We start from the raw sequence: 25,693 nt of genomic DNA, 5'->3' as shown, positions 1-25,693 counted from the left end.
GTTTTACTTCCTTATAAGAAACCTCTCTGGGGATAATCTGTAAATATTTGTAATGCAAAAACAAAACACATAAATAAAATTTAAAAAAAAGAAGTAAATAAAAGATTCATCCGAGGAAATAGCAATCTTCACCTGGCCATGACGCCCATCATTGTTTCTTGTTATCTCTTTCTTTGTGCCCTTAATTTAGTTTAATATTATAAAAAAAAAATCTGATGAGATCAATGGCCTTCAGGACTGATATAAAAAAGAAAAATGTACTTTATACCTGTTATGTATGTAACTTTGATTACATTAAAATTCTAAATGAAAATGGATTCCACATTTGCAATTGAAATTGACAGTGTGCTTCCTTCTCTCTGTATTTTAGAGCGTGTAGCCACAGCATCAAACCTCAAGAACATAAAGTTTGCTTGGCATCAGGAGACATCATCTGAATATCAAAATAGAATAACGGAGAAAAAAGAGCTTCAGAAATGGAACTTTATTCACATGATTCAGGTACAGATCTATTTATGATAATATGCTGTCAAATGGAAGATTTTTTTTATCAGAAATATATATGGAGAACAAGGAATACTCCAACCCTTAGAACAGTGAAATTCTTCTGAGACTTAATTTTACCAGTGACCTTAATCTACTCTAATTGAAGACAAAAGTCTTGATGATTCCAAGCATTTTCCCTCAAGTTCAGTAGTTGTGTTATTATTATATTTATTATATATATATATATTATATTTTTCTTTGGGAAGTTGTTTGGATGTTTCTGTTCTCTTGGGTGATTGTCTCCCTTATGTCTCTAGTCATTTGCTGAAAGCCCTTGTTAGGTTTAAGGAATGCTATGTATCCTTCAGGTAAAGGTGTTTCAGCTGTTCTCATTATCTGGGTAATGTGCCCATCTAGACTCTGCTCCTTGGACTCTCTGGCTTATTGTTTGAAGGTTAAGAAAAATCAGTGGAAAGGGCTGCTCCCTGGGCCACCTGGCAAGGGTCCAAGTGACCTCTAAGGTAGTCTAGCCTTCTTGTTAGTTATTGGATTGAACTGTTTTTGCTTTGCTTTGTGTACTAATTTCAACTCAGTCTTTTGGTCATTACCTAGTTGCGCTGAATAGGTCAGAGGACAGCAATTAAGGAGTTCTGAGAAGTAGTTTTCCTATCATTCTTATGCAGTAGTCTTCAAATATGCCTAGGCAGGGTCCCTTCAGAGCAAATTAACTCTTGGACAATCATATCCTAAGGTGTATAATGCTTTGACACTGTCAAAGTGGTGGCAGTTAGCTCTCCCATTGATCAACAAAAAGTTATTCATGTTGAGTGAGCTGGCACATCTTTCCCAATAACCAAGCACATCACCTTGTGCTGGCCCTAAGCCAATTTACTGGAGAATCTGTCAATGGCATCCAAAGCTGTCACTTTTTCCATGATTTAAAGAGGCATCTGTACACAAACAGTTGAGCCAGTGCAAAGGGCTTAATTTTGAAGCAGTGTTCCATGAAATGGAACCTGATTTTATTGTGTTGGTGCCATTTTCTTTTAGAAATACTACAACTTTTAACAGACAGAAAAAAACATGGAATAGGCTCTCTATGCTTGGCTGCTTTACCAATATCTGAGTTGTGTGGTGCAGAGATGAGAATGTGACATTTGGAGTTAGGAAAACTTCAGAGGATGAGCTCAGGATCATGGAAAGTCACTTAAATTCTCTTTGTCTAGGATCCTGTAGTCCTCTGGATTTAGAAGACATTTGAAAGAGAGATATTTGAAGTTTATCTAGTTTAGTCCTCTAGTTTTACAAACAAGGAAATTAAGGCCCACAGAGTTTAAGTGCTTTGTCTGTTGTTGGACAGTACATGCAAATTCTTAATTTGAACCCAGATTCTCTGACTCTAAGTCCAATGTCTTCTACTCTTAAATTACTGTTGCTGTTGCTGCTTCTACTGCTACTACTACTACTACTACTACTACTACTACTACTAGTGCTACTGCTACTACTACTGCTGCTGCTGCTGCTACTACAAGTCATCTTATTCCTCCAATTGCTCCTACTTCTACCACTACTATTCATCTCCTCCTAATCTTCTTCTTTCTCTTTTTTCTCCTCCTCCCCCTACCCCAATTATTATTTTATCTCCTCTTCCTACCACCACTACTACTATTTCTATAGCACTTTAAATTTGCAAAGCAATTTACTGCTTTCCAATATTACCTCATTTTTGTCTTATAGCAACCGAGGGATGGAAGTACTGCTATTATTCACTTTTTCCAGATGAAGAAACTGAGGCAGATGGAGTCATTTAACTAGAGGCTGAGCGACTGCTCGGGGTCATGCAATTCATAGGTGTCTAAGGTTGAATTGGCACTTAAGAATTCCTGACTCTAGGTCTGCTGCTCCATCTACTGTCACCTAGCTGCCTCTATACCACAGTAGCACACTGCTTCGGCTTCCTCATCTGTAAAATGTAGATAGTGAATGTGGTGCCTGAGGTCCCAGCTGCTGGGGAGCTGAAGCTGGTGAGTTACTTGAGTTCAGTAATGCTAAACTGCAGTAAGCCTAAAGCCAAGAAGATGTCTGCACTATGGCTGGAATCAGGATATGGAGAGACTCTAGGAGGAGAGGGTCAACAGGTTATCTAAGGAGAGGACAACTAGCCCAAGTCAAAAAAAATGAATCAGGTTAGTTTCTGTGCTGATTATCAGTATTAGGATCGGCCTGTGGATGACCACTGCACTTCCTGTCTGGATGCAGTAGGAAGACCTAGTCTCAAAAGAAAGGGTTGGGGGAAGGAGCAGAAATAATACTGTAAGATTCAAATGAGGTAATATACAAAAACACTATGTATATATTGTATACATTCAATATAAATGTTAATCATTATCTACTTTGCTGAAGGCATATAAGGGCTTTGGTGGCTTGGAAAAATTTTGCCTCAAGTTGAATAGGTAGTGCCTCCCTACTGAAAATTCCCTTTTGCCTCATACTCCCAGTTCCCATGCAACATTCAGATCTCACCCTTTGCTCTTTTCTTGAACAAAAACTACGTACACCTTAGAAACCAAACTCCATAGTGAACATTTTGTTCCAAGAAACGAAAAGATAGACTGTTGGTTGTTATAGTCTGATGGCTTTGTTTTCACATTTTTCCTTTTTCTTATTTCTAGATGCTGTATTATGTAAAAGATATCCCAGATACTCTGAAATTTTTCCACAGTCTCCTGGATACCAAGGGCAAGATTCTTATTATTCTTGTGTCAGGTAGGTTATTCTCATTCCAACCTGAATTGAAAAGTACGAATAGGTGAATATGCATGTATATGTGTGGGAATGGCTTATATAATTTAGATTCAGCCTAAATTGCATGAAAATGGCTTTTGCAGGACAGTTAGTGGATCTTAAGGGAATTGGGAGTGCCATTCATTGCAGGTCTTAATTTGAGAGCTCTCCAGTGGGCTAAAAATCTGCATTTCCCATGTGGAACCAATTCGAATGTTTGGCTTTAGTTTGAGAACTCTTCACAAGACTGCTGAACAAACAAGGCAGAGTGGAGCTATTTTACTATGTGCACAAAAAGATGAGACTCTCATCTTTACCTACTCCTTTGACTAAATGCAGGCATTGAATAGGTACTTAGAAGAAAAGGGGAGAATGTGGTATAGTGAGAAAAATACTTGATCTAGAGTCAGGAGAGACTTGGGTTTGAATTCTGCCTCTAACACCCACAAATTATGTGACTTTGGGAAAGTTAGTTAACCACTACATTTCTTCATCTAATGAATGTCAAATTAAGATGTGGAATAATTCCTAGTACTTAACTCATAAACTGTTGTAAGAATTAAATGAGATAATGTATATAAAGCACTTTATAAACCATCAGACACAATATAAATACTAGTTATTGTTATACCCTTAAAAATTTCAAATGGCTGAAGAATCCATCTAAGTATGCATATCTGTACTCTTAACATATATGTGAGAGACAACATGGTGTTTGGGATGGAGAACTCTCCTCAGAACCAGGAAGACCTGAGCTCATTTCCCACCTCTGGCACATATAGGCAGTGTGACCCTAGACAAGTCTCTTAACCTCGAGGTGCTTTAAGCAACTCTTTAAGCCAATAAGTCACAGAGAAGGTGCTGACTTTCATTAGCAAAAGACATTTTCTCATCTGAGAGTTCCTTGTAATGATGAAATCACAGGTCTGGACCCTATTTTTAGCCGTCATAGATGCAATTTCATGTGGAAATGCTAGCATAGAAATGTAGTAAAAGAAAACTTAAATGGGAATAGTATTCTACTGGAGTGCTAGCACATCTTTTGGTCACTTGTTTCCTGGCTACCTACATCTAGTTAAGTGAGTAGACAAGGTACAAAGAGAAAGTGAACATGAAAAAAAAAAAGTGCTTAGAAAGGGAAGTATTGATTCTGCAAATGTCTTACTAGATATATTTGTATGTGTGTATGTATGTATATGTATATATACATATATACACACGGACTCACATATGTGTGTAAAGGTATAAACTTCCAGGTAGAAAGTCTCTGAAATACCTCAAGTGTCATGTGCAAGATGACCAGGAATCTCAATTTTCAGTGATGCATAGTACTTTGCCTCCACTCACATCCTCTTTGAAGCCCCAGCATGATGGGGAGAGAGAGGACCTGGAATTCTGTCAACAGAAGATAGGCCCTGATTGGTACTGCTAAGCTGGAAAGGCTTCAAAATTACCACGTGAGCATCAGACTGTCTAAATTGTGATAGGCTTATCACTAGGTTGATCATAATATGAAGAATTTTTTGGCAATAGAAACTCTTAAAGACCTTTTACTAAATTGTTGTAATCTGGGTCATTGGAGGGAGTACTCACAGTAATAAAATTGATACTTAGAGTGAACCCTTCAGAAGAGGGAAGGTGGGGGATGAGAGACAGGAGGGGGGAGAGAGAGAGAGAGAGAGAGAGAGAGAGAGAGAGAGAGAGAGAGAGAGAGAACGAACTTATGTGAAGAGCTGGGGATACAAATACAATCAAACAAGGCAGTCCTTACCCTCAAGAAACTTATATTCTGAAGGGTAAAGACAATTCATAAAGGGAAGTTAGAAGGGGGCTTCAGAAGAGGCAAGGCAGCTAACAAGGAGCTGGAGAAGAGGTAGAAGAGAACAGAGCATGAATCAGTGTGTGTAGGTGATGTATGGCTGGGACTTTTCTTGAAATAATAGTTACAGGGAAGGAGTCACCAGTCAAGAGAGTGGAATCTCAAGGTGGAGGTTTCTCCAGGGTAGAAAGGCAGCTGACAAAGAGGGAGGGGGGAGGAGGGGAAAGAGTATAGGTAGGAATATGCAGGGAGAAAGAGGAGGAGAATTCTAAGCAGTTGGTGAGGTACTGAGAAAACGATGCTGACTGGAATTGTTTTACTGCTTGTATATAAATTTAGTTTTAAGTTTTGCATACTATTCTTCAGCCTCTCTGAATGTCGAAGGCTGAGGTGAGAAGGACTTGGAAGACATCTAGGAGAAAAAAGGATAACTTTCATAGATTCTGCCAGTAGTCCTTGAAAGTTTGGTTTTGCTGTCATGTGGGGAAACATGTGAACACTCAATATTTTGTGCTGCCCTTCTTTCAGTGAGTGAAATTGGGTATATTCAGAATGAGGAACCTCTTATATTTTTGGTCTGGGCATATGATTTTACTTGTGTAGGGAACTCTTGCAACTTCCTCTACCAATGCAAACTATTGTTAACCCTTCTGCTATTACTCTTTTAAAGCATTGTTTCCTGGGAGCACTGAGACAATAAGTGACTTGACTAAGGTCACATAGCCAGTATTCATCATAGGTTAGACTTAAACCCAGGCCATCCTGATTCTGAAGCCAGCTCTCTATCCATTATAGAATACTGCTTCTTAAATAGTCTCTTACGCATTTGAAATATTCAGCTATGAAAAATCAGATTTACTCTAAATTGAGTTATCAGGTAGTTTTTGTTGTAGTATTCCCATTTTTTTTTAAAAAGCCCTTTATTGGACATTTTCCTTCTCATTAAATAATTACTCAGACAACTCTATGTATCATCTCTACCTTCCTAATTATATTTCATCCATTAATAATAACTAATATTAAAATTAACTTGCATTTTTTGTAGTCTGGGCAACAGCAGAAGGCTTTCTAGGAATATATCTGTCAGGAAGAGGAAGCTAGGCTTAGATACAAAATTTGGCAGAGAAAACCCACATGCAAATAACAGAAAGTCGTCTTCACTAAGTGTTCCCATGAGCGTAGTACTCTTTTTTTATGAACAAATTAATAAATATGTGTTCTACCAGAAACACAATTTACAATAACAACATCGTAAAGACAAGTTGGAAAGACTTAAGAACTATGACCAAAGCAATGACCAAGAACAATTCCAGAGTATCCATGATAAAGCAAGCATGCTATTCACCTCTTCACAGAGAGGTGATGGATTCTTTTCTCCAAGCAAATGTATTCTTCAACAATAAAATAGTTTCCATTTAACTTAGAATTATGTCAAAACCCAATTAATATGGAATTATATTTTAATCCTATTAATTTTATAATTAATAGAAATAATTCAAATTAATGTAAGCTAAAATAAAAAATAAATTAAGCACATTGATCAAATAAGTAGTATTTATAAAATATATAAACTTATATCCACATGTATGTATGTATGTATGTATGTATGTATGTATGTATGTATGCATATGTACTATATTCCTGCTCCTAAGAAATAGCTTGCAGTCAGGAAGACCCTAGGCTCAAGTCTTACTTCTGCTACGTGCCAGTTGTGTGGCTCTGAACAAATCATGTCATCTTCCACTATTCCTAGATAAACTCTAAGACTACAAGTAGCAGTTAATGTCTCTCACTGTGAGTTTTCTGCACCAATGAAAACAAAAGTCTGGACTAATTACAGTGGAATATTCAGGCAAAGCAGATCAATTACTCTTCAATAAACCAAAAATTTCCTATTTGAGGGTTATTTATTGAATATAGTTGAGTGTCAGTGCCATTTTGATCAATAACCCTACTATATTCCAGGCACTGTGATAGATAATAGGCATATAAAGAAAAAAGTGAAATAAGCATTGCCCTCAAAGAGCTTACAGTCTAATTGAGGAATACAACATATAAATACATAGTCACATACACAATAAGGACTAGATAATTTGGGGGGAGTAGGCACTAGCAGCTGGGGAGATCAAGAAATGCTTAATGTGTGAGATGGCATTTATGCCGAACATTGAAGGAAGCTAGAAGTTCTAAAAGGGGTGAGGGTGGAGTGCATTCTAGGCATGGAAAACTCACTGCAAATAACAGTTTGAGTAGACTATGATGTAATGTGAAGGAAATAGTATGTGATAAAGTTGGAAAGGTGGGATAGTGGTAAAGGACTTTAAATTTCTGAGCAGTTTGTATTTTATCCTGCAGGGAGCTATGTAAAGTATATTGAGTGAGGTAGTGACATCATAAGTCCTATGCATAAGGAAAAATCACTTCAGCAGTTATGTGGAGAAAGAATTGAATTGTGAAGAAACTTGAGACTGGAAGATCTGATAGAGAGGATGCTTTTAAACTAGTCTCAGAAATGTAAGTGGAGAGAAGGGATGAACATGAGAGATATCATAGAGGTTAAAATTAAAGGCAACTAAGTGGTACAGTGGATAGAGAGCTGTATGTGGGGTTAGAAAGACCCAAGTTCAAATTTGACCACAGACATTTACTAGCTCTGTGACCCTGGACAAGTCACTTAACCTGTTTTCCTCAGTTTCTTCATCTGAAAAAGAGGGATAATAGCAGCAACTATCTCCCAAGATTGTTGTGAGAATAAAATAAAATAATATCTATAAAGTGCCTTGCTAACTATAAAGCCCTAAATAAATGCAGGTTGTTGTTATTATGACAAGACTTAGAATAGATAGGATATATGGAGTGAGTGAGAGTGAGTTGAGGAAGGACCAAGTTCCTTCATATTCTGTGGATCCAGACTTTTATACAAAACTTAAAGACAGTTTTTAAAATCCAGTGCAGGGCACTTTTTTTCCCCCATATTCACATGTGTTGTCACTAACCAGCTGTGGCTGCAATTCATTTATTTCTATGCACTATGTGGTATGTAACTCTTGTAGTTGATTATCAGGGAGATAATTGCATACCAAAAGGAAATGGTTCCTTGGCTGTATCTATCCTTTTTCTCAAAAGCTGTCCTGAGAGCGTCCTCTCTTTCAAAATAGATATTTAGGGGAAACATTTAAGACGTAGCTCATTGTTGCTTCAGAAAATGCACTTACTACAAAATAAGTGTTTTATCTATCTATTAAAGACCATTATTGATATTTTTTCTTACTTTGTAGTTATTTCCAGCTATATCCCTACCTCCCTCGCCCCCTTTAAAATAATGAAAAACAGTTAGGTAAAACCAGTGGATCCAGTGTCCAAGTGTAGAAGTCTTTACGACTTTCTGTTTCCATAGTCTCTCTCTGTTAGAAGAAGGAAGGCATGCCTCATTAGTTGTTCTCTGGGAACAAGATTAGTCATTCCAATGACTTAAAGTTTATCTTTCCTTTAAGTGTTCTCGCTAAATATTTGTTATTAATTAATCAGCAACCATTTTTGGAGATCTAGTATGTCAGGCACTGTGCTAATCCATAAGGATACCAGTTCAAAAATGAGACAATTCCTGCCATCAAGGAGTGTCATTCTACTGAAATGACTACATTATTGTAGTCATTATACATATTGCCCTCCTTGGTCTACTTACATCCTCTATATCAGTTCATACAAATCTGAAGTCTTTATATTCATCCTTTTTTATAGAACAATAATACTCTATTACATTTATATGCCAACATTTGTTCAGACATTTTGAGATTAGATTTTTTTTTAATATAAGACTAAGGTAGGTTACAGTACTGATTGAAATCCAACAAGAATTTATAATCAAACATTTCAAAATAATGATAATATTTCTTTGAGCTTATAGATTGGATAGTCATGTTCTAGCTTGATCAAATGCATTCCAGAGTCCAACATTGTGACTCCAAGACAATGAATCACTAAACACCAGACTGCTTCCTCCACCCAAAATATAAACCTGTCTTTTTACATCAGTATCTACATGCTACTTTGAAACATTCCCTGAAGTAGGGACCTGCACTAAAACTTGTCATAACAACTGTGTCAAGGATATGGCTTTCAAAAACCTGTTCAATTAGTGCCCATTTTTACAAAGTATTTTTGAACCTCATTCAAGATTGAATTTTCTTCACACTTAGTCTTGTAGTAAAGGAGCAAAATTTTGTGAATTTCCTTTGTTTAATAACTGTATTGGATCTTCCACAATTCTGCAGAAATCAAGAAATGTGGGCAGCAAACATATAACATGGTGGAAAGATCAGTAGGTTATAATCTAGGCTCTGTCATTAACTGTGACCTGAGGTCATCTGGGCAAGTCACTTTATCACTCTGGGGCTCTTTTTTTTTGTTTCTTTTATGTCAAATTAAACATTTACATTAGATAATTTCTGAGGTCCCATTCAATGCTAACATTCATTGATTAAACTAAACAAAGATTCAAAGTAACTAAAAATAGACTTTCCCACTCAATTTCCAAGGAATCTTTAGTCACTGAGGGGCATGCCAGCAATATGCCTAGATTAGAACATAGTGCTAAGAAGTATCTAATAGATCATGGAGCTTCACAGAATAGAATATGGAGAGCCACATTGGATTCTGAGGATGGCAAGGTAAAGCACAGAATCATGGTTTTCACTGTGGCTCCTTTTTCAGGATATCATTTTCAGGTTTCCAATTCCTTTGGCTATGAGGTTCACTGATTTTTAACAAGTATGTAGTGATATTTCCTCTCCTTAGTAGTATTAGAAATGAATGAGGAAATTATTTCACAAATCCTTTCCTTACTCTATAGCATATTTTCTAAGATATTTTAACTACAAAATTAATCATTGCCAAAATATGATCTATATATAATATAAATGTATTATTGTTTATTTAAATATATGAGAAATATAATTGGGTCAAGTTTATATCAAATCTCCCTGCAACTTCAAAACTGTGCATATGAACTACTGAATAATTGTACTAACATTTACTATTAATTTATATACCAATTTTAAAGCATGTAAAAAATTGAAAGGACAGTCTATCCCAGCATTCAAAACTTTGGAAAGCTGTTACAATAATATTATAGATTAATAAGAGAAGTATAACCAAAAACAAAGTAGACAGTAAGAGATGGGAGGAAGAAAAATAAATGTTTGATGAGAAAAAAAAGTGAAGGATGATTCAGCAAAAGAAAAAATTGGTTATGATGATAAAAAGGCACAGAGGAGAAGGTGTAAGAAAGGGAAAGAAAAATAATCTGTGCTTTGATTTCTTATATCTCCTCATTGTCATCTTTCCTAACCCTCCTCTGCTTGTCTATACTTGACTGTCCTAGTTTCTTGGTTTTATCATTTCATATTATCTCTATAGTGATGGAGGAAAAAAAAAGTGGAATATATAGAAACATGATCAAATCCTTAAGGACAGTTGCCTAATCTTCTCTAGCCAACCCCAGTTCCTTCAACAGATCTTCACTGGCATGGCCTCTAGTATTCTCTTACACACTCCTTAGAAACTGTTTTAGATGATCAAGGTTCTTCCTAAAATGGGGCCCCCAGAACTGAATACAATACTCCAAATATCCAATTAAGGCTATTATTTCCTTTATTTTGTGGGAAAATACCTGTATTAGTGGACCTTCATATTCATCTTAGGAATCCATGTTGAACTTAAAGATAGACAGATATATAGATATAGATAGAGATAGAGAGAGATAGATAGATATAGATATATACATAGATAGATAGGTAGGTAGAGATAGAGATATATAGATAGATGATAAAGCCTCAGAGAAAATTTTGAGCAGCAGAAATGACTTAAAGTCGGTGGTAAATCAGTTGTCTGCCTAAGGCAACTTCAGAGGATGTTTGGAAAGACAAGACCTCTTTCTGGCTGACCTGATTGAAGTGCCAATAATTTCAGACAGGTACTTCTCAAGCAACAAACAACAAGCGCTGGGGTAACTGTAGGAGGCAGCCTTATTTTCAGGAACTTTCCCTTCATGGACAGTGTGGGAGTCAGACAGCTGATCAGGGAAAGATTGCAGGGTTCTCCACTGGGGTTGTGCTGACCTGATGAAGTCCTGAACTGTGGCTGTGAGGAATGAGTACACTGCCCATTAGTCTGGTCAGAGAGCATAGGGCTCTGCTGATGTGAGACTCACAGAGGACCTGGTTTTGGTTCCAGAGCAGAGGTGTGAGCTGAAATTTGCAGCTGCAGGAGAGGCTGCATGAAACAAGAGTGTTTGCACTTGCAGGGGGCCCTGGTCAGGATTCTGGGAGAACAGGAATACTTGAAATCAGGACCCTGGATAGAGCTCAGAAAACAACAGTATCAAAAATCTGAAAACCTGGATTATCATCCCCCACTCTTCAGGACTAAAGCCTGACATTAACACAAAGTCAACAAATGAGAAATAGGCTGCTAAATATTATTATTATTATTAATAATTAAGCAAAAAAGAAAGAACCCAACCATAGATAACTACTATGGGGATAGAGCTCTGGGTTCAAAATCAGAAAATGAGAGTGAAGTTAAAACAGCTACTTCTGTCTCAAAGAAAAAAAAAGCAAAATGGTCACAAGCACAAAAATAATTTTTGGAAGGCCTTAAAACTCAAATAAGAGAGGTTGAGGAAAAAAATTAGGAAAAAAGTAATACAAAAATCAAGAAAATTATGCAAAGAATTTTTTCCAACTAATTTTTTCCAACAAATTGGAAAAAGAAATTCAAAAACTTATGGAAGAAAATAACTCCTTAAAAATTACAATTGGGCAAGGGAAAGCTAATAATTTCATAAGACACTAAGAAATAATAAAACAAATTCAAAAAAATAAAAAAAGAAGAGAATGTGAAAATCTCATTAGAAAAACAACTGACCTAGAGAATAGATTGAGGAATGACAATATAAGAATTATTGGACTACTTGAAAGTTACAATCAATAAAAGAGTTTACATACTATACTTCAATAGATTATTATTTATTTATTTATTTATTTGCTTAGGCAGTTGGGGTTAAGGGACTTGCCCAAGGTCACACAGCTAGTAAGTGCCAAGTGTTTGGTCTGAGGCCAGATTTGAGCTCAGGTCCTTCTGACTTCAGGGCCAGTGCTCTATCCACTGCACCACCTAGCTGCCCCATCTACTTCATATATATCTACTTCAATAGATTATTAAGGAAAATTAGCCTGAAGTTTTAGAACAAGAGAGTAAAATAGAAATAGAAAAAAACCCAAGATGAAAACTCACAAGAACATCAAAGCTCTCAGATGAAGGAGAAAATACCACAACTAAAATAAATAAATAAATAAAAACTGTAGAGCTACAGTTAGGATAACATAAGATTTAGCAAGATTTTCTACATGAAAAGACCAATGCTTATGGAACAACGTATTCCAAAAAGCAGAGGAGCTGGGCTTTCAACCAAGAATAACTTACCCAGCAAAGCTGTGTGTTATCTTGAATGGAAAAAAAAATGGATATTTAATGTATTAAAGGACTTTCAATATTTGTGAAGAAAAGCACAGAACTAAATGGAAAATTTGACTGACTAAATTCAGGAGAAACACAAGAAGGTAAACAATAAAGACCAATAATAAAGGACTTAATGAGGTCAAAATCTTTACTTCTTTAATGGGAAAACATTATCTACAACTCTTAAGAATTTGGGTAGTTTGAAAGAGCATACACAGATAAAAGGCTTGAGGTTGAGTTGAATATGATGGGATGATCCCAAAACATGAAATTGGGTAGAGAGAGGCAAAATGGAGCAATTGTCCTATACAAATGAGGTGTGAATGGGAGAACTACTACAGTAGAAGCAGAAAGGGGTAGAGGACTGATAGTGCTAGAACCTCATTCTCATCAGAACTGGGTTAAGGAGGGAATAACCAATATATCAAGAAGGATATAAAAGTCTTGTTAACTTACAGACAAATGGGTGGGGTGAGGGGATAGGATAAGGGAGGGAATCTTAGAAGGATGAGTAAATTAAGAAATAAGTGGGTAAGGGGAGAAAATAGGGAGGGATTTTTTTTAAAAAGAGGAAGAAGATAAGGGTGAGTAGATTAAGAAAGAGGAAGGTAAGGGGTGAAGATAAGAGATAGATTCTTAAAAGGATGTGGATTAGGGAGGCAGTGGTTAGAAGTCAATTAGACTTTTGAAGAGGGATGGGGTGAAAGGGAGGGAAGAATAAACTGAGCTGAAAATAGAATGGAGGGAAATGCACAACTAGTAATTATAACTTTGAATTTGAATGGGTGAATTTATATATAAAATGGAAATGGATAGCAGAATGGATTAAAAATCAGAATCTGACAATATGTTGTTTGCAAGAAACACATTTAAAAATGAAATATACACATAGAGTAAAAATAAAGGGCAAGGAGTCAAATTTATTGTGTTTCAGCTGATGAAGAAAAAGCAAGGATAGCAATCATAATCTCAGACAAAGTTAAAGTTAAAAATAGATTTCATTAAAAGAGATAAACTTGGAAAATACATTATAATAAAAGGTATCACAGATAATGAAGTGATTTCAGTACTAAACCTATATGTACCAAATGCTATAGCATCCAAATTTTTCAAGGAAAAGCTAAATGAAATACAGATGGAAATTGATAACAAAACTGTAGTAGTGGTGACTTCAATCTTCCCCTCTCAGAACTAGATAAGCCTAACTAAAATAAATAAATAAATAAGAAAAAAGTCAAAGAGATTAATAGAATCTTAGATGAGCTAAATATGATAGACATATGGAGAGAATTTAATCAGAATAGAAAGAAATATCTTTTTGCTCAGCAGTATGTGGTACCTTTACAAAAATTGACCACATATTGGGCATGAAAACTTTATAGTTAAATGCAGACAAGCAGAAATATTAAATTCATCATTTTTAGATCATAATGCAATAAAATATATTCAATAAGGGATCATAGAAAACACAGATTAAAATTAATTGAAAACTAAATAACCTAATCTTAATTTATGAGTGGGTCAAAGAACAAATCATATAAACAATAAATAATTTTATTAAAGATAATGATAATAATGAAACAACATATCAAAACTTATGGGATATGCACAACAAAGCAGTAATAAGAGGAAAATGTATATCTATAAATGTTTATATCAATAAAATAGAGAAAGAGCAGATCAATGAATTAGATGTGTAATTTAAAAAATTAGAAAAAAAAAACAAATTAAAAATCTTCCATTAAACACCAAATTAGAAATCTTAAAAACTCAGTGAGATTAATAAAACTGAATGTAAGAAAACCATTGAATTAATAAATAAAACTAGAATTTGGTTTTATGGGGGAAAACATTAAAATAGATAAACTACTGGTTAATATGATACAAAAGAAAAGAAAACCAAATTACTAGTATCAAAAATGAAAAGAGTAAATATATCACTAATGAATATAAAAGTAAAGCAATTATTAGGAGCTATTTTGCCCAATTAAATGCCAATAAATTTAACAATTTAAGTAAAATGGAAGAATATTTACAAAAAACATAAACTGCCTAAACAGAAGAAGAAATAGAATACCTAAATAAGCCTATTTTAGAAAAAGAAATTGAACAGGCAATAAGTGAACTTCCTAAGAAAAAATCATCAGGACCAGATGGATTTACAAATAGATTCTACTAAACATTTAAAGATCAATTAATTGCAATAATAAATAAATTATTTGTAATAATAGGCAAGGAAGGAGTAATTACATGTAATTGGAAAAAAAATTATTAAGTGGGGAAAAAAAACATTCAAAAGCATAGGTAAAAATGGATTTTTCCTTAAAATGATAAGAAGCATCTACCTAAAACCACCAGCAAGCATTTGTAATGGGGATAAGCTAGAAGCCTTCCCAATAAGACCAACAGTGAAACAAGGATGACCATTATCATGAATAGTATTCAGTTTTGTATTAGAAATGCTAGCAATAACAATAAAAGAAGAAAAGGAAATTGAAGGATACAGAATGGATAATGAAGTAATAAAAATATCTATTTGAACATGATAAAATGATATTCTTTGAAAACTCTAGAGATTCAACAATTAATAATTTTAGTAAAGTAGCAGAATACAAATAAACCCACACAAATCATCAGTATTTCTGTCTATCACCAACAAAACCCTCTAAGAATAGATGGTAAGAAGTACCTCATTTAAAATAACTATAGACAGTATGAAATATTTGGGACTATATCTACAAGACAAGCCCAGGAACTACATAAACATAATTATAAAACACTTTATACAAATAAAGTCAGATTTAAATAATTGGAGATACATTAATTATTCATGGGTGGGCAGAACCAATATAATAAAAATGATAATTCTACCTAATCTACTTATTCAATTTGATCCCAATTAAATTACCAAAAAATTTATTGAGCTAGAAAAAAATACTAATAGAATTCATTTGGAAAAACAAAAGGTCAAGAATATCAAAGGGATTAATGGGAAAAAAAATGTAAAGGAAGGAGGTTTCGTAGTACCAGATCTTAAATTATATTATAAGGCAGTAATTATCAAAACTATCTGATACTGAGTAAGAATTAGAAAGGTGGATCAATGGAACAGAGGGGACCTACAATAAACATTAGTAAATGATTGTAGCTAGCATGTGTTTGACAAAAGTAAAGATGTAAGCTTTTGCAATAAGAATATACTATTTAGCAAAAATTGTTGTGAAAACTGGAAAGCAGTCTGGCTGAAATTGGATATAGATCAATATGTTACTGTATTTACCAAAATAAGGTCAAAATGCATACATGACCTTGATATGAAGGAAGATATACTTAGAAAATGGGAAGAACAACACATTATCTATTAGATTTGTCGATGGAAGAATTTATGAATAAAAAGGACAGAGCATTGTGAGATATAAAATGGATAATTTTGATTACATTGAGTTAAAAAGGTTTTGTACAAATAAAACCAGTGTAGCCAAGATCAGAGGGAGAACAGAAAACTGGGGGAAATTTTTGTAGACAGTTTCTTGGATAAAGCTTTCATATCTCAAATCTATAGAGAATTTTATCAAATTTGTAAGATTATGAGTCATTCTCCAATTGGTCAAATGATATGAATAATCAGTTTTTCTATGAAGAAATCAAAACTATGTAAAGTCATATAAAAAAGTTCTAAATCATTTTTGATCAGAGAAATGAAAATTTAAACAGAGTTGAAATATCATCTCACACCTATCAAACTGGCTAAAATGATAGAAGGGAAAAATGACAAATGTTGGAAGAGATATGGAAAAATTGGGACATTAATAAACTGTTGGTGGAACCATGAACTGATTCAATCATTTTGGAGAGCAATCTGGAATTATGCCTAAAGAATTATAAAATTGTGTGTACCCTTTGAACCAGCAATACCACTATTAGATCTGTCTCCCAAGGTGATTAGGGAAAAAGGGGAAGAACCCATATGTTCTAAAATACCTACAGCAGCTCTCTTTGTGGTGGCAAAGAACTGGAAAGTGAGAGGATGCCCCTCAATTGGGAAACGGCTAAACAAGTTATGGCATATGATTGTGATGGAATACTACTGTGCTATAAGACATGATGAACTGGTTGATTTTAGGAAAACATGGAAAGACATGAAATAATGAAAAGTTAAGCGAGCAGAACCAGGATAATGTTGTAGACAGTAACTGCAATATTGTTTAAAGATAAATTTGAACAAACAAATTATTCTGAGTACTATATTGAAATCAACTATAAAGGACATATGAAGGAACTTACTATACACCTCCAGAGAAAGAACTGATAAAATTACACATATTATGGTTTTATATATATTTGTAAATCTCTGTCAAATGGTGGCCTTCTGTAGTGCTAATGTGGAGAGAGAAAGGTAGACATTTCAGGACTTAAAAAGTAGTCAAGAAAATTGAGAGAAAAAAAATTGACCAAAGACTTTTTGTACAATCTGTCATCTACTCATTCTTTTCTCATCCTGTACTTGTCTAATTTATTTTTCAACCTACATATTAGATTTCACATCGATCCCTGTTCCATGTCCTATGATTCTATTTGTCCTATCGTTACCATCAAGCTCTCATTCAAAGTGTTAGTTATCCCTGCCTGCTTTGTATCAGCCACAAATTAAATATACTTGCAGTCTTTTTTTCACTTGAACATACCCCAGTGGCTGTCACAGAGTAAGAACTTCAAGTTTTTTGCTGGCTTGATATACTGATATTGATAAAAAATATTGAGCAGCATTGGGCCAAGGAAAAGTCCCTAGGGCACTCTACCAGAGAACTGCTTCCAAATCAACATCAGTCCATTTATTACAGCTCTGGTTTGTGTTATACAACCAGTTCTGAACACATCTATCTACCACTATGTAGCCCACACTTTGTCTTTTCCATCCATGAGTATATCATAAGAGATGATCAGTACTTCTCTGAAGTCTAGATATACTGTGATTGTAATATTAATAACCTACCATTTGCTGGTAAATATTTAACAATAGGCTCTCTGAAAAAAAATGGACACATGACACACTTTTACTTTTAATCTGCCTTAATAACATTTTCTCCATCACCTTCTTAAGTCTAAACAAGCAATAAAACAATGAATAAGGCTCTGGTTTGTACTGTCTGCTGATTCCCAAGGTGCAAGTGCTTGTGCTGAAAATTCAATAATTGGCTCACAAGAGCCAATATGAGCCAACTCCAATTCATCCCTGCTAATAGCTATCAGAAATGGAAATGAACTTAGTCTGATATGACGTGTTTTGAGGAAAGCATTCTAGTTCTTATTGATCATTGATTCTCTTTCTAATTGATCACAAATCACTTTATTAACAACATGTTCTAGAATTTTGTCAGGAACTAAAGTGGAATTAATCATATTATAAATTGAAAGATTCACCTGCTTATTTTTTGGAAACACCTATGTAGCATTTGCATTTCTCCAGTTCTGAGGCATTTCTACTGTTCTCCCCAGTTTTTTCTAAAGTCACTGATAGGAGTTTAGTAACAATATCTATGAATTCTTTCAGGATCCTGTAATGTAGATTGTCTGGTCAGTTGACTTGGACTCATTGAGAGGAGCTAAGTGACCTCAGACCATTTCCTCATTTATTTATATTTCAATTCCTTGTTATACAATTTTTGGGTTTTCTATCATTACCAATTCAAAGATTATTATTTTTGGCAAAAACAAAAAACACCGAAGCAAATGTTTAGTGGTTGTGCCTCTTTTCTGATACTCTCTGTTCTAACCCAAATAGTAGTCCTAACCTTTCATTGACCTTTATCCTGTGCCTGATGTACCTTTTCCCTCCTTCTACATTCATTGATGGCTCATTATGCATTTAATGCTCTTGATAGTATTCTTTTTTATGAATAATGTTTATTTTTTCCAAATTACATGTAAAAACAATTTTTAACATTCTTTTTTTTTTAAATTTTGAGTTCCAAATTCTCTATCTCCTCTTGCCCCACATCTCTTGGACAGTAAGCAATTTGATATAGGTTATACATATGAATCATGCAAAACATATTTCCGTATTAATCTTGTTGTGAAAGAAAACACAGACAAAAAAAATGAAAAAAAAATAAAGAAAGTAAAAGTGTATGCTTTGATCTCCATTCAAAAATACCAGTTCTTTCTCTGGAGGTGGATTGCATTTTTCATCATGAGTCCTTTGGAATTGTCTTGACACTATTCTTATCAGACCAGTCCACTCTAGATTTTTTTTTATCCTCAGTTACTTCATGTTTGCTTCCTTCTTTTAAACAAATATTTTAAAACTACAGATTGGTCAGTAAATTCCTTGTAATATGCACATTTGTCTCTCTTTACAGTTCCTCTATTTCTATCATAAGCATTCTTTCCTGAGACAACTCCATTCAGCTTGAGCTGACTTCCTCTGTGGAATTTTAGGCCATAAAATGCTACGTATCCTTTACCTGAACCCACTCTCCCCAAATGTGGAGTACACTTGAGACTATATCAGCTTCCTTTCCCACATGTATAACATGAACTCTTAAGATATCATGACATTTTCTCCCCAGTTTCCCAACATTCTTCAGCAAATAGTTCTTATTTGTTGCAATCAGTTCTAGAATTTCCCTTTGTTGCTTATTCTACCTTGAAGAATGTAATAATTTTCACAACAAATAAGACTTTTAGCTACTTTATTTTTATTAAAGACAGATTCCAACATTTACTTATATTATTCATGTTTCCTATCAGTACTAAAATTTACTTTCCTGATAGGTTTGTTTCCTGAACTCATTCATTTTCTCCCTTGAGCAGGGTGGTCTGTATTATACTTCCATTGCAATATTGTTAATATTTTCCCCACATCGATTTTCAGACAAAATGTCCTGTCCACAATGTTCTGTCCTTCCTTTGTGCATTGTATGATTATGTACTATTAATTATTGCCTTTTTAATCTGTTCTTAAATAAGGTATATCTTTTTGTTGCTATATTACAGCTAGGAGGCACAACCCACCAAGTGTCAGTAGTCCCTACAAGGTCAGGTTTTCCTCTTTGCATTAAGATGTGTTTCACTTTCTTTATTGCTCATACCTGTGTATTTATGTAGAGACATATGAGGCCATGAGTTTTGTTACTGATCTTGTTGGTAGTGTCTCATATAAATTATTTTGCTTCTCTACTTACATTCTTTTTCCTGTGCTTTATCTGCCACTTTCTGTGAGAACTAATGGTGTATGTATGTGGTCAGGTTTCTCCTCCCCACCTCCATTTTCTTTTTAAAGCACTTTAGATAAATTCCTCAAGTCACCAGACTCTTCAACTAGACCATTTGTCAGAGATGTTGTAGAGAGGGAATTTCTGCTCAGGCATGGATTGGCCTAGACATTTTCTTAAATCCCTTCCAAATCTGAAATTCCAGGATACTGTAAACTAAAAGTAGACTAGAAGAAGAAGACTACATTTTTCTTTTCTTCTTCTCTTTTAGCTGTCTGAGGAAATATGCAAATTACATTGTGTTATTTTTAATGCAATTAAAAAAAAGAAATCCAGCATATAGCACGTTGAAAACAAAAGTAACACCATAGTTGCACCCACTGAGAGCTATTATAATAACACATCAGTCAGGGAGTGTATAATGTGTATACAGCTCATCTCAGAAGTGGTACTGAGTCACAGAACACTGACACCAGCCACATTTCTGTAGCTAGTGCTTGGTTCTCATTTTCTTCCAGGTGGAAAAAATATATATATATATATGTATATATATATATATATATACATACACATATATATATATAAATGTCACTAATATCATTTTCAACCACTTCAGTGTTTATTTTCCTGTAAAATCTTGTTTGTAGATAGATTTCTATTCAGAAAGATAAACAGCTAGCTTTTGAATGAAAACTTTTTGAAGACAGTTGCATTTCCATGTTGTCCTTCATTGAATTTAGGGTTTTTCCCTTCCTCACCTTCCTCACATGCAATTCTACCCATCATGAAACAGTCTTTCCTTACTTGGAACTCGGTGCTATGTCATTCATTTTGGAAATTAAACAATTAAACACAATTTTGTAGTATCTTTCTGGTTGTCATCCTGGAGACTGAGGTCCTAGATGATTTGGCTCCAAATTATTTACAGCCTGAACTCATGTGCCTTCTCTTTGAGAACTCAGTATTTCAACCAACTTGGTTTACTTTCTGTCCCCAATTCTCCACTTACCCTCTCTTGTCTTCACCTCTTTACTCATAGCATCCCCTATTTCCTGAAATGGACATCTTTCTCCTTGACATGTTCTCCAGTTTTCAAAGTCCCTCCTATCCTTCTAAGTCCAAATTAGGTTTTTAGCTGTTCCATGATGCAAAAGGACTTCCCCCCTTTTACCTGGACCCCTCCTTTATATTTATTGTTAAGAGCTGGAAGGGGCTTTAGGGGTCAGCCAGTCCAACCTTCTAATTTCACAGATGAGAAAGATCAAGAGACTCAACCAAGGTCTTGCAAGTGGCAAGTGGAATTTGAATCCTGGTTTTCTAATTACAAATCCTATTCCTACTACTAAACTCTTCCATGATTATGTGCATCTCTTTTCCCATAAAATTATAAACTCCCGGAGAACACAAGTTGTATCATATCTATCTTTCTATCCCTAGTGCTTTCCTAATGCAGTGCCTTGCATATAGTAGGGACTTAATAAGTATTTGTTAAATTGAATTGATTTGTTATCTTCACCCATCCTGAATTATCCTAAGCTAATATATGTAAATTGCTTTGCAAACCTTAATATGCTAAAATAAATGTTAGCTACTGTTGTTTTCACCTTTTTGGCTTATCTCAAGCTAGCTCCTTAAGGACTAGAACATGCATTATATTTCTCTGTTTTTCTTACAGCACATTACTCAGAGCAGGAGCTCATTTAAAGTTTTTATTATTATAAAAAATTGAACATCATATAGCTTAATTATAATGATGAGTACAACAGATATAACAGGGAGGCAAGGAGAAGAACATAACTCATCAGAAAGATGTGGGCAGTGTTCCTGGTTTTACTAACTTGCCTTATGACCTTCAGCAAGTGACTTCACCTCTCTGAGACTCAGTTTCTTCGGTTATAATATGAGGGTATCGGGCCAGATAATAGCTAATATTTACCTAATGCTTCCTATAAGCTATGCACTGTACTAAGCACTTTAGCATTATTAGGTCATTTAATCCTCACAGCAACCCTGGAAGGTAAGTGCTATTATCATCCCCATTTTACACATGAGGGAACTGAGGCAGGTGGAGGTGAAGTGACATACCGAAGGTCACACCACTAGTAAATGTCTGAATTTAGGTCTTCCTGAGGCCCTGTGCTTTATGTACCGTGCCACCTAGCTGACTAGATAACCTTTAAGGACTCTACTACTAAGAAAAAGAAAATAATTCTCATTTTATTTCACTTGCTTTTTCAATAGAATTTTGACATTTGCTGTAAAAGCAGGGGGTAAAAGGATCTAAAGGGGTAGTGTGGCTTCTCAAGAAATTTTCAAATCAAAAAATTCTTTGCTAGGTTTTACCCCATGTTGTCATTTTCATCCAACCTAAAAGAAGATGAAGTGTTAGGTTACAACATTTTGGATACACACACAGACACACACACACACACACTCTCACACAAATATGCATATAGGTATATATACACACAGTCAGGTCTTCCATATACATCCAAACATATACACAAACATATAAACACACACACACACATATATACACACACACACACACATATGCATATATAATTATATACATTACAATATATAATTATACACACACATATATACACATACTTACATACATGCACACACAGCTGGGTAGATGGCGCACTGAGCCTGTCAGGAAGACCTGAGTTCATATCTGGCCTCAGACACTTACTAGCCAGGTGAACCTGGGCAAGTCACTTAATCCTATTTACTTCAGTTTTCTGACATGTAAAATGAGCTGGGGAAGGAAATAGTGAACCACTCCAGTATCTTTGCCAAGAAAACTCCCAATGGGGTCATGAAGATACAGGCACAACTGAAACACCTGAACAACAACAACGTGGGGTATGCATGTGGATATGTCTGTGTGTACATACAAACATACACATATGTACATATATATGTATATACACATACATATGTTTTATATATATACATATATATGTATCTATCAATATGTTCATGTGTATACACACATATATTCCCATTGGGCTCACAATCCAATTCATTCATTATGTACTGAATTTTTCCTATGTGTACCAATAGTATTGGAATAAGTACTATGGGGAATTTAGAGATGTTTAAGACATAATCCCTCATGAAAGGGCTTATAATTTAGTTGGGAAAACCAAACTTATTTACATTTTTTTTCATCAAGACCTGTGATTTATCTAGTAAGAAAATCCCCCCTACTATTTTATATCTTTGTGAGTTGTCTGAGGCCCTAAGAGGTTAAATGATTTCCCCAGGGTGACAAAGCCAGTATTTGTCAAAGTCAAGAATTAAACACATATCTTCCCAATGCCAAGGGTGGTTTTCTAGCCACTACATCACCCTATCTCTCACACCTGTATCATGAAACAGTTAAATGACAAGTTGAGCTAGTCTTTCAGTGCCACGATATGTAGTACCCTCAGGAAGTTTTGTATAAGGTAGAAGAGGTCACCTTTCTTCATGGTTCATTTGCATTGGCAAAGTATTTATTGTGCTTTTGCCTGCAGTCATCCAATGCTTAAACATTTTTTTTTTCCTCTGTGATAGGAACCAGTGGTTGGGACAAACTATGGAAAAAGTATGGATCCCGCTTACCCCAAAATGATCTCTGCCTCTATGTGTCATCTTCTGACATCACCCGAACCCTGGAAACTTTGGAAATTAAATATGAATGCTTTGACCTTCTGTCTACAATGGATATATCAGATTGTTTCATTGAAGGCAATGAAAATGGAGAGTTACTTCTGGACTTTTTAACAGAAACCTGTCACTTTAGCAAAACTGCTCCACCTGATCTCAAAGCTGAGATTATTGAAGACCTTCAAAGGCCAGGATTCAGTATAAAAGAAAGGGGAAAGATTCTTTTTCACAATCACTTGAGTTTCATACTGGCTGAGGCATAACTCAGGTGTTCATCTATCATTCAACAAGCATTTATTAAGTACCCACTGTGTGCTGGGTACTGTTCCCGGTAGGGAGGTGAGGGGGAATTCAAAAGCAGAAAAAGAGTGTCCTTCCCCTGAAGGAGTGTATATTCTATAGGAGAAGATAACATGTGCATATAAGCATATGCAAAATAGGTCAATTCATTTGGAAATTACAAGGTACAGAATTAGCAGTAATTTACTCTTGCATTATAATACAACATATAACATTCTTAATATATCACAATCTCATATAAGTTGAGGCTGAGCATAATCCAGACCTGAGACAATCTGAAAAGTTCATTACCTTCTGTCATCTAGATAGACAGACAGATAGATAGAGATATAAATGGCATTTTATTTATTTATTTTGGTGAGACAATCGGGGTTAAGTGACTTGCCCAAGGTCACACAGCTAGGAAGTGTTAAGTGTCTGAGGCTGGATTTGAACTCAGGTCCTTCTGACTCCAAGGCCAGAGCTCTATTCACTGCGCCACCTAGCTGCCCCTATAAGTGGCATTTTAAAATGTTATCTGATACAGCTGGAGCTCACCAACCCCTCTCCCATATAAAGCTCATTTCTAAAGTTTACATGAGAGATCCAGCTAAACCCAGCTACCTAAAACTACAGTGCACTCTATATAATGATGTGCTAGGGTAGTTAGTATAGGCTCAGGAGAGCCAGTTAAATTTTTGTTTAAATTTTAAATTGTTAAAATTTCAGTATAATCATTTATACCTTGGATATCAGCAAATGCTGTAAATCAGGACTTGATTTATTTCTGATGATTATTTAGACTTAAGAAAGTGATGAAGAAAATTTTAATAGTGCATATTAAATTTCAAAGTGCTTTATACATCCCCCCTGCCCCTCTCTAGAGCTTTTTGTTAGGAGCACATCCTGGCCACATTTACCTGAAAGTGCTAATGAAATTTTCTAGTCCCTTGTTTATTCTAGTGATGAACAAGTTTTGCTTTCTCTTCTCTAAATGCCTTCTTAAATACTTCTTTAAATAGATTATTTTACACAGGTAGTAGTTTGTTCCTTCAGATTACTGAATGTCAACCTTAAACTATTAATCTTGGAGATTAAAAAAGACAACACAAACATGTTTAACTAACGGATATGACCAATGATGATTTTAAATGATTTTACCTTGAATGACATTATCATTATGATGTGATATAAATAAAGGTATTATGGAGACAAGGTGGTACTTTATTCTAAAAGCAAAAATGAAGTAAAGTATATTTTTGAAATTTGTCTTTACCATTCCTAGCATGTATCAGACAATAAGGCAGAGAGGCATAGTGAAGAGGGCCAGCCTTAGATTCAGGGAGACCTGCCTCAGACACATACCGACTTGGTTACCCAGTGCAAAAATTATCTTAATCTCTCACTTCCCCAGCCCGAATGACTCCTCTCATCTCTTTCCCTCTTCTCCCCTCCTACTTTCCTCTCCTCCTTTCCCGTCCTGTTTTCTACCATCCTCTTTTCTCCCCTTCTGTCCTATCCCCTCCCTCATGTCCCTTCCTCTCTTCTTCTCTCCTCTCCTGTTAGTCTCTCTCTCTCTCTCTCTCTCTCTCTCTCTCTCTCTCTCTCTCTCTCTCTCTCTCTCTCTCTCTCTCTCTCTCAGCTTTAGTGAAAGGAATTTTGGTACTTATAAAGTAAGATGTAATTGGAAAAATAGGAGTTAGAAGGAAACTTGATTCATCTTCACAGCCTATAGCAATTAGTATTTCCCTACAATTAGGAAACATTAGAGTTGCATGGAATGTATAAGCTACTGGAGTGAATTAGATCTAGTCATCTCCTCCCTGCTCCCATCCACTGTAGGAACACCTTCTGCCATACACCTGATGAATGATCCTCTAGGCTGTACTTTAAGAGTTCTTAACCTGGGGTCCAGCAACTTATTTAAAAA

General features: G+C 35.1%; 1 protein-coding gene across 1 annotated transcript in view; it reads left to right on the top strand.

The window, feature by feature from the left end:
- Positions 1-24,161, top strand: part of HNMT (histamine N-methyltransferase) — a 48,707-nt gene extending 24,546 nt beyond the window's left edge. The window contains exons 4-6 of the mRNA XM_027835613.1: positions 371-501; positions 3,159-3,252; positions 23,392-24,161. Of these exons, the coding sequence (XP_027691414.1) occupies positions 371-501; positions 3,159-3,252; positions 23,392-23,747 (581 nt within the window). The 3' untranslated portion in view covers positions 23,748-24,161. The remainder of the gene's footprint in view (positions 1-370; positions 502-3,158; positions 3,253-23,391) is intronic.
- Positions 24,162-25,693: the final 1,532 nt, after the last annotated feature.

This window comes from Vombatus ursinus, unplaced genomic scaffold (genome assembly GCF_900497805.2).
Source record: "Vombatus ursinus unplaced genomic scaffold, bare-nosed wombat genome assembly UNPS02014816.1, whole genome shotgun sequence".
In the NCBI taxonomy this organism is placed as follows: domain Eukaryota; kingdom Metazoa; phylum Chordata; class Mammalia; order Diprotodontia; family Vombatidae; genus Vombatus; species Vombatus ursinus.
Note: the sequence above shows the minus strand (reverse complement) of the source record. Positions and strands in the feature narration are given on the sequence as shown.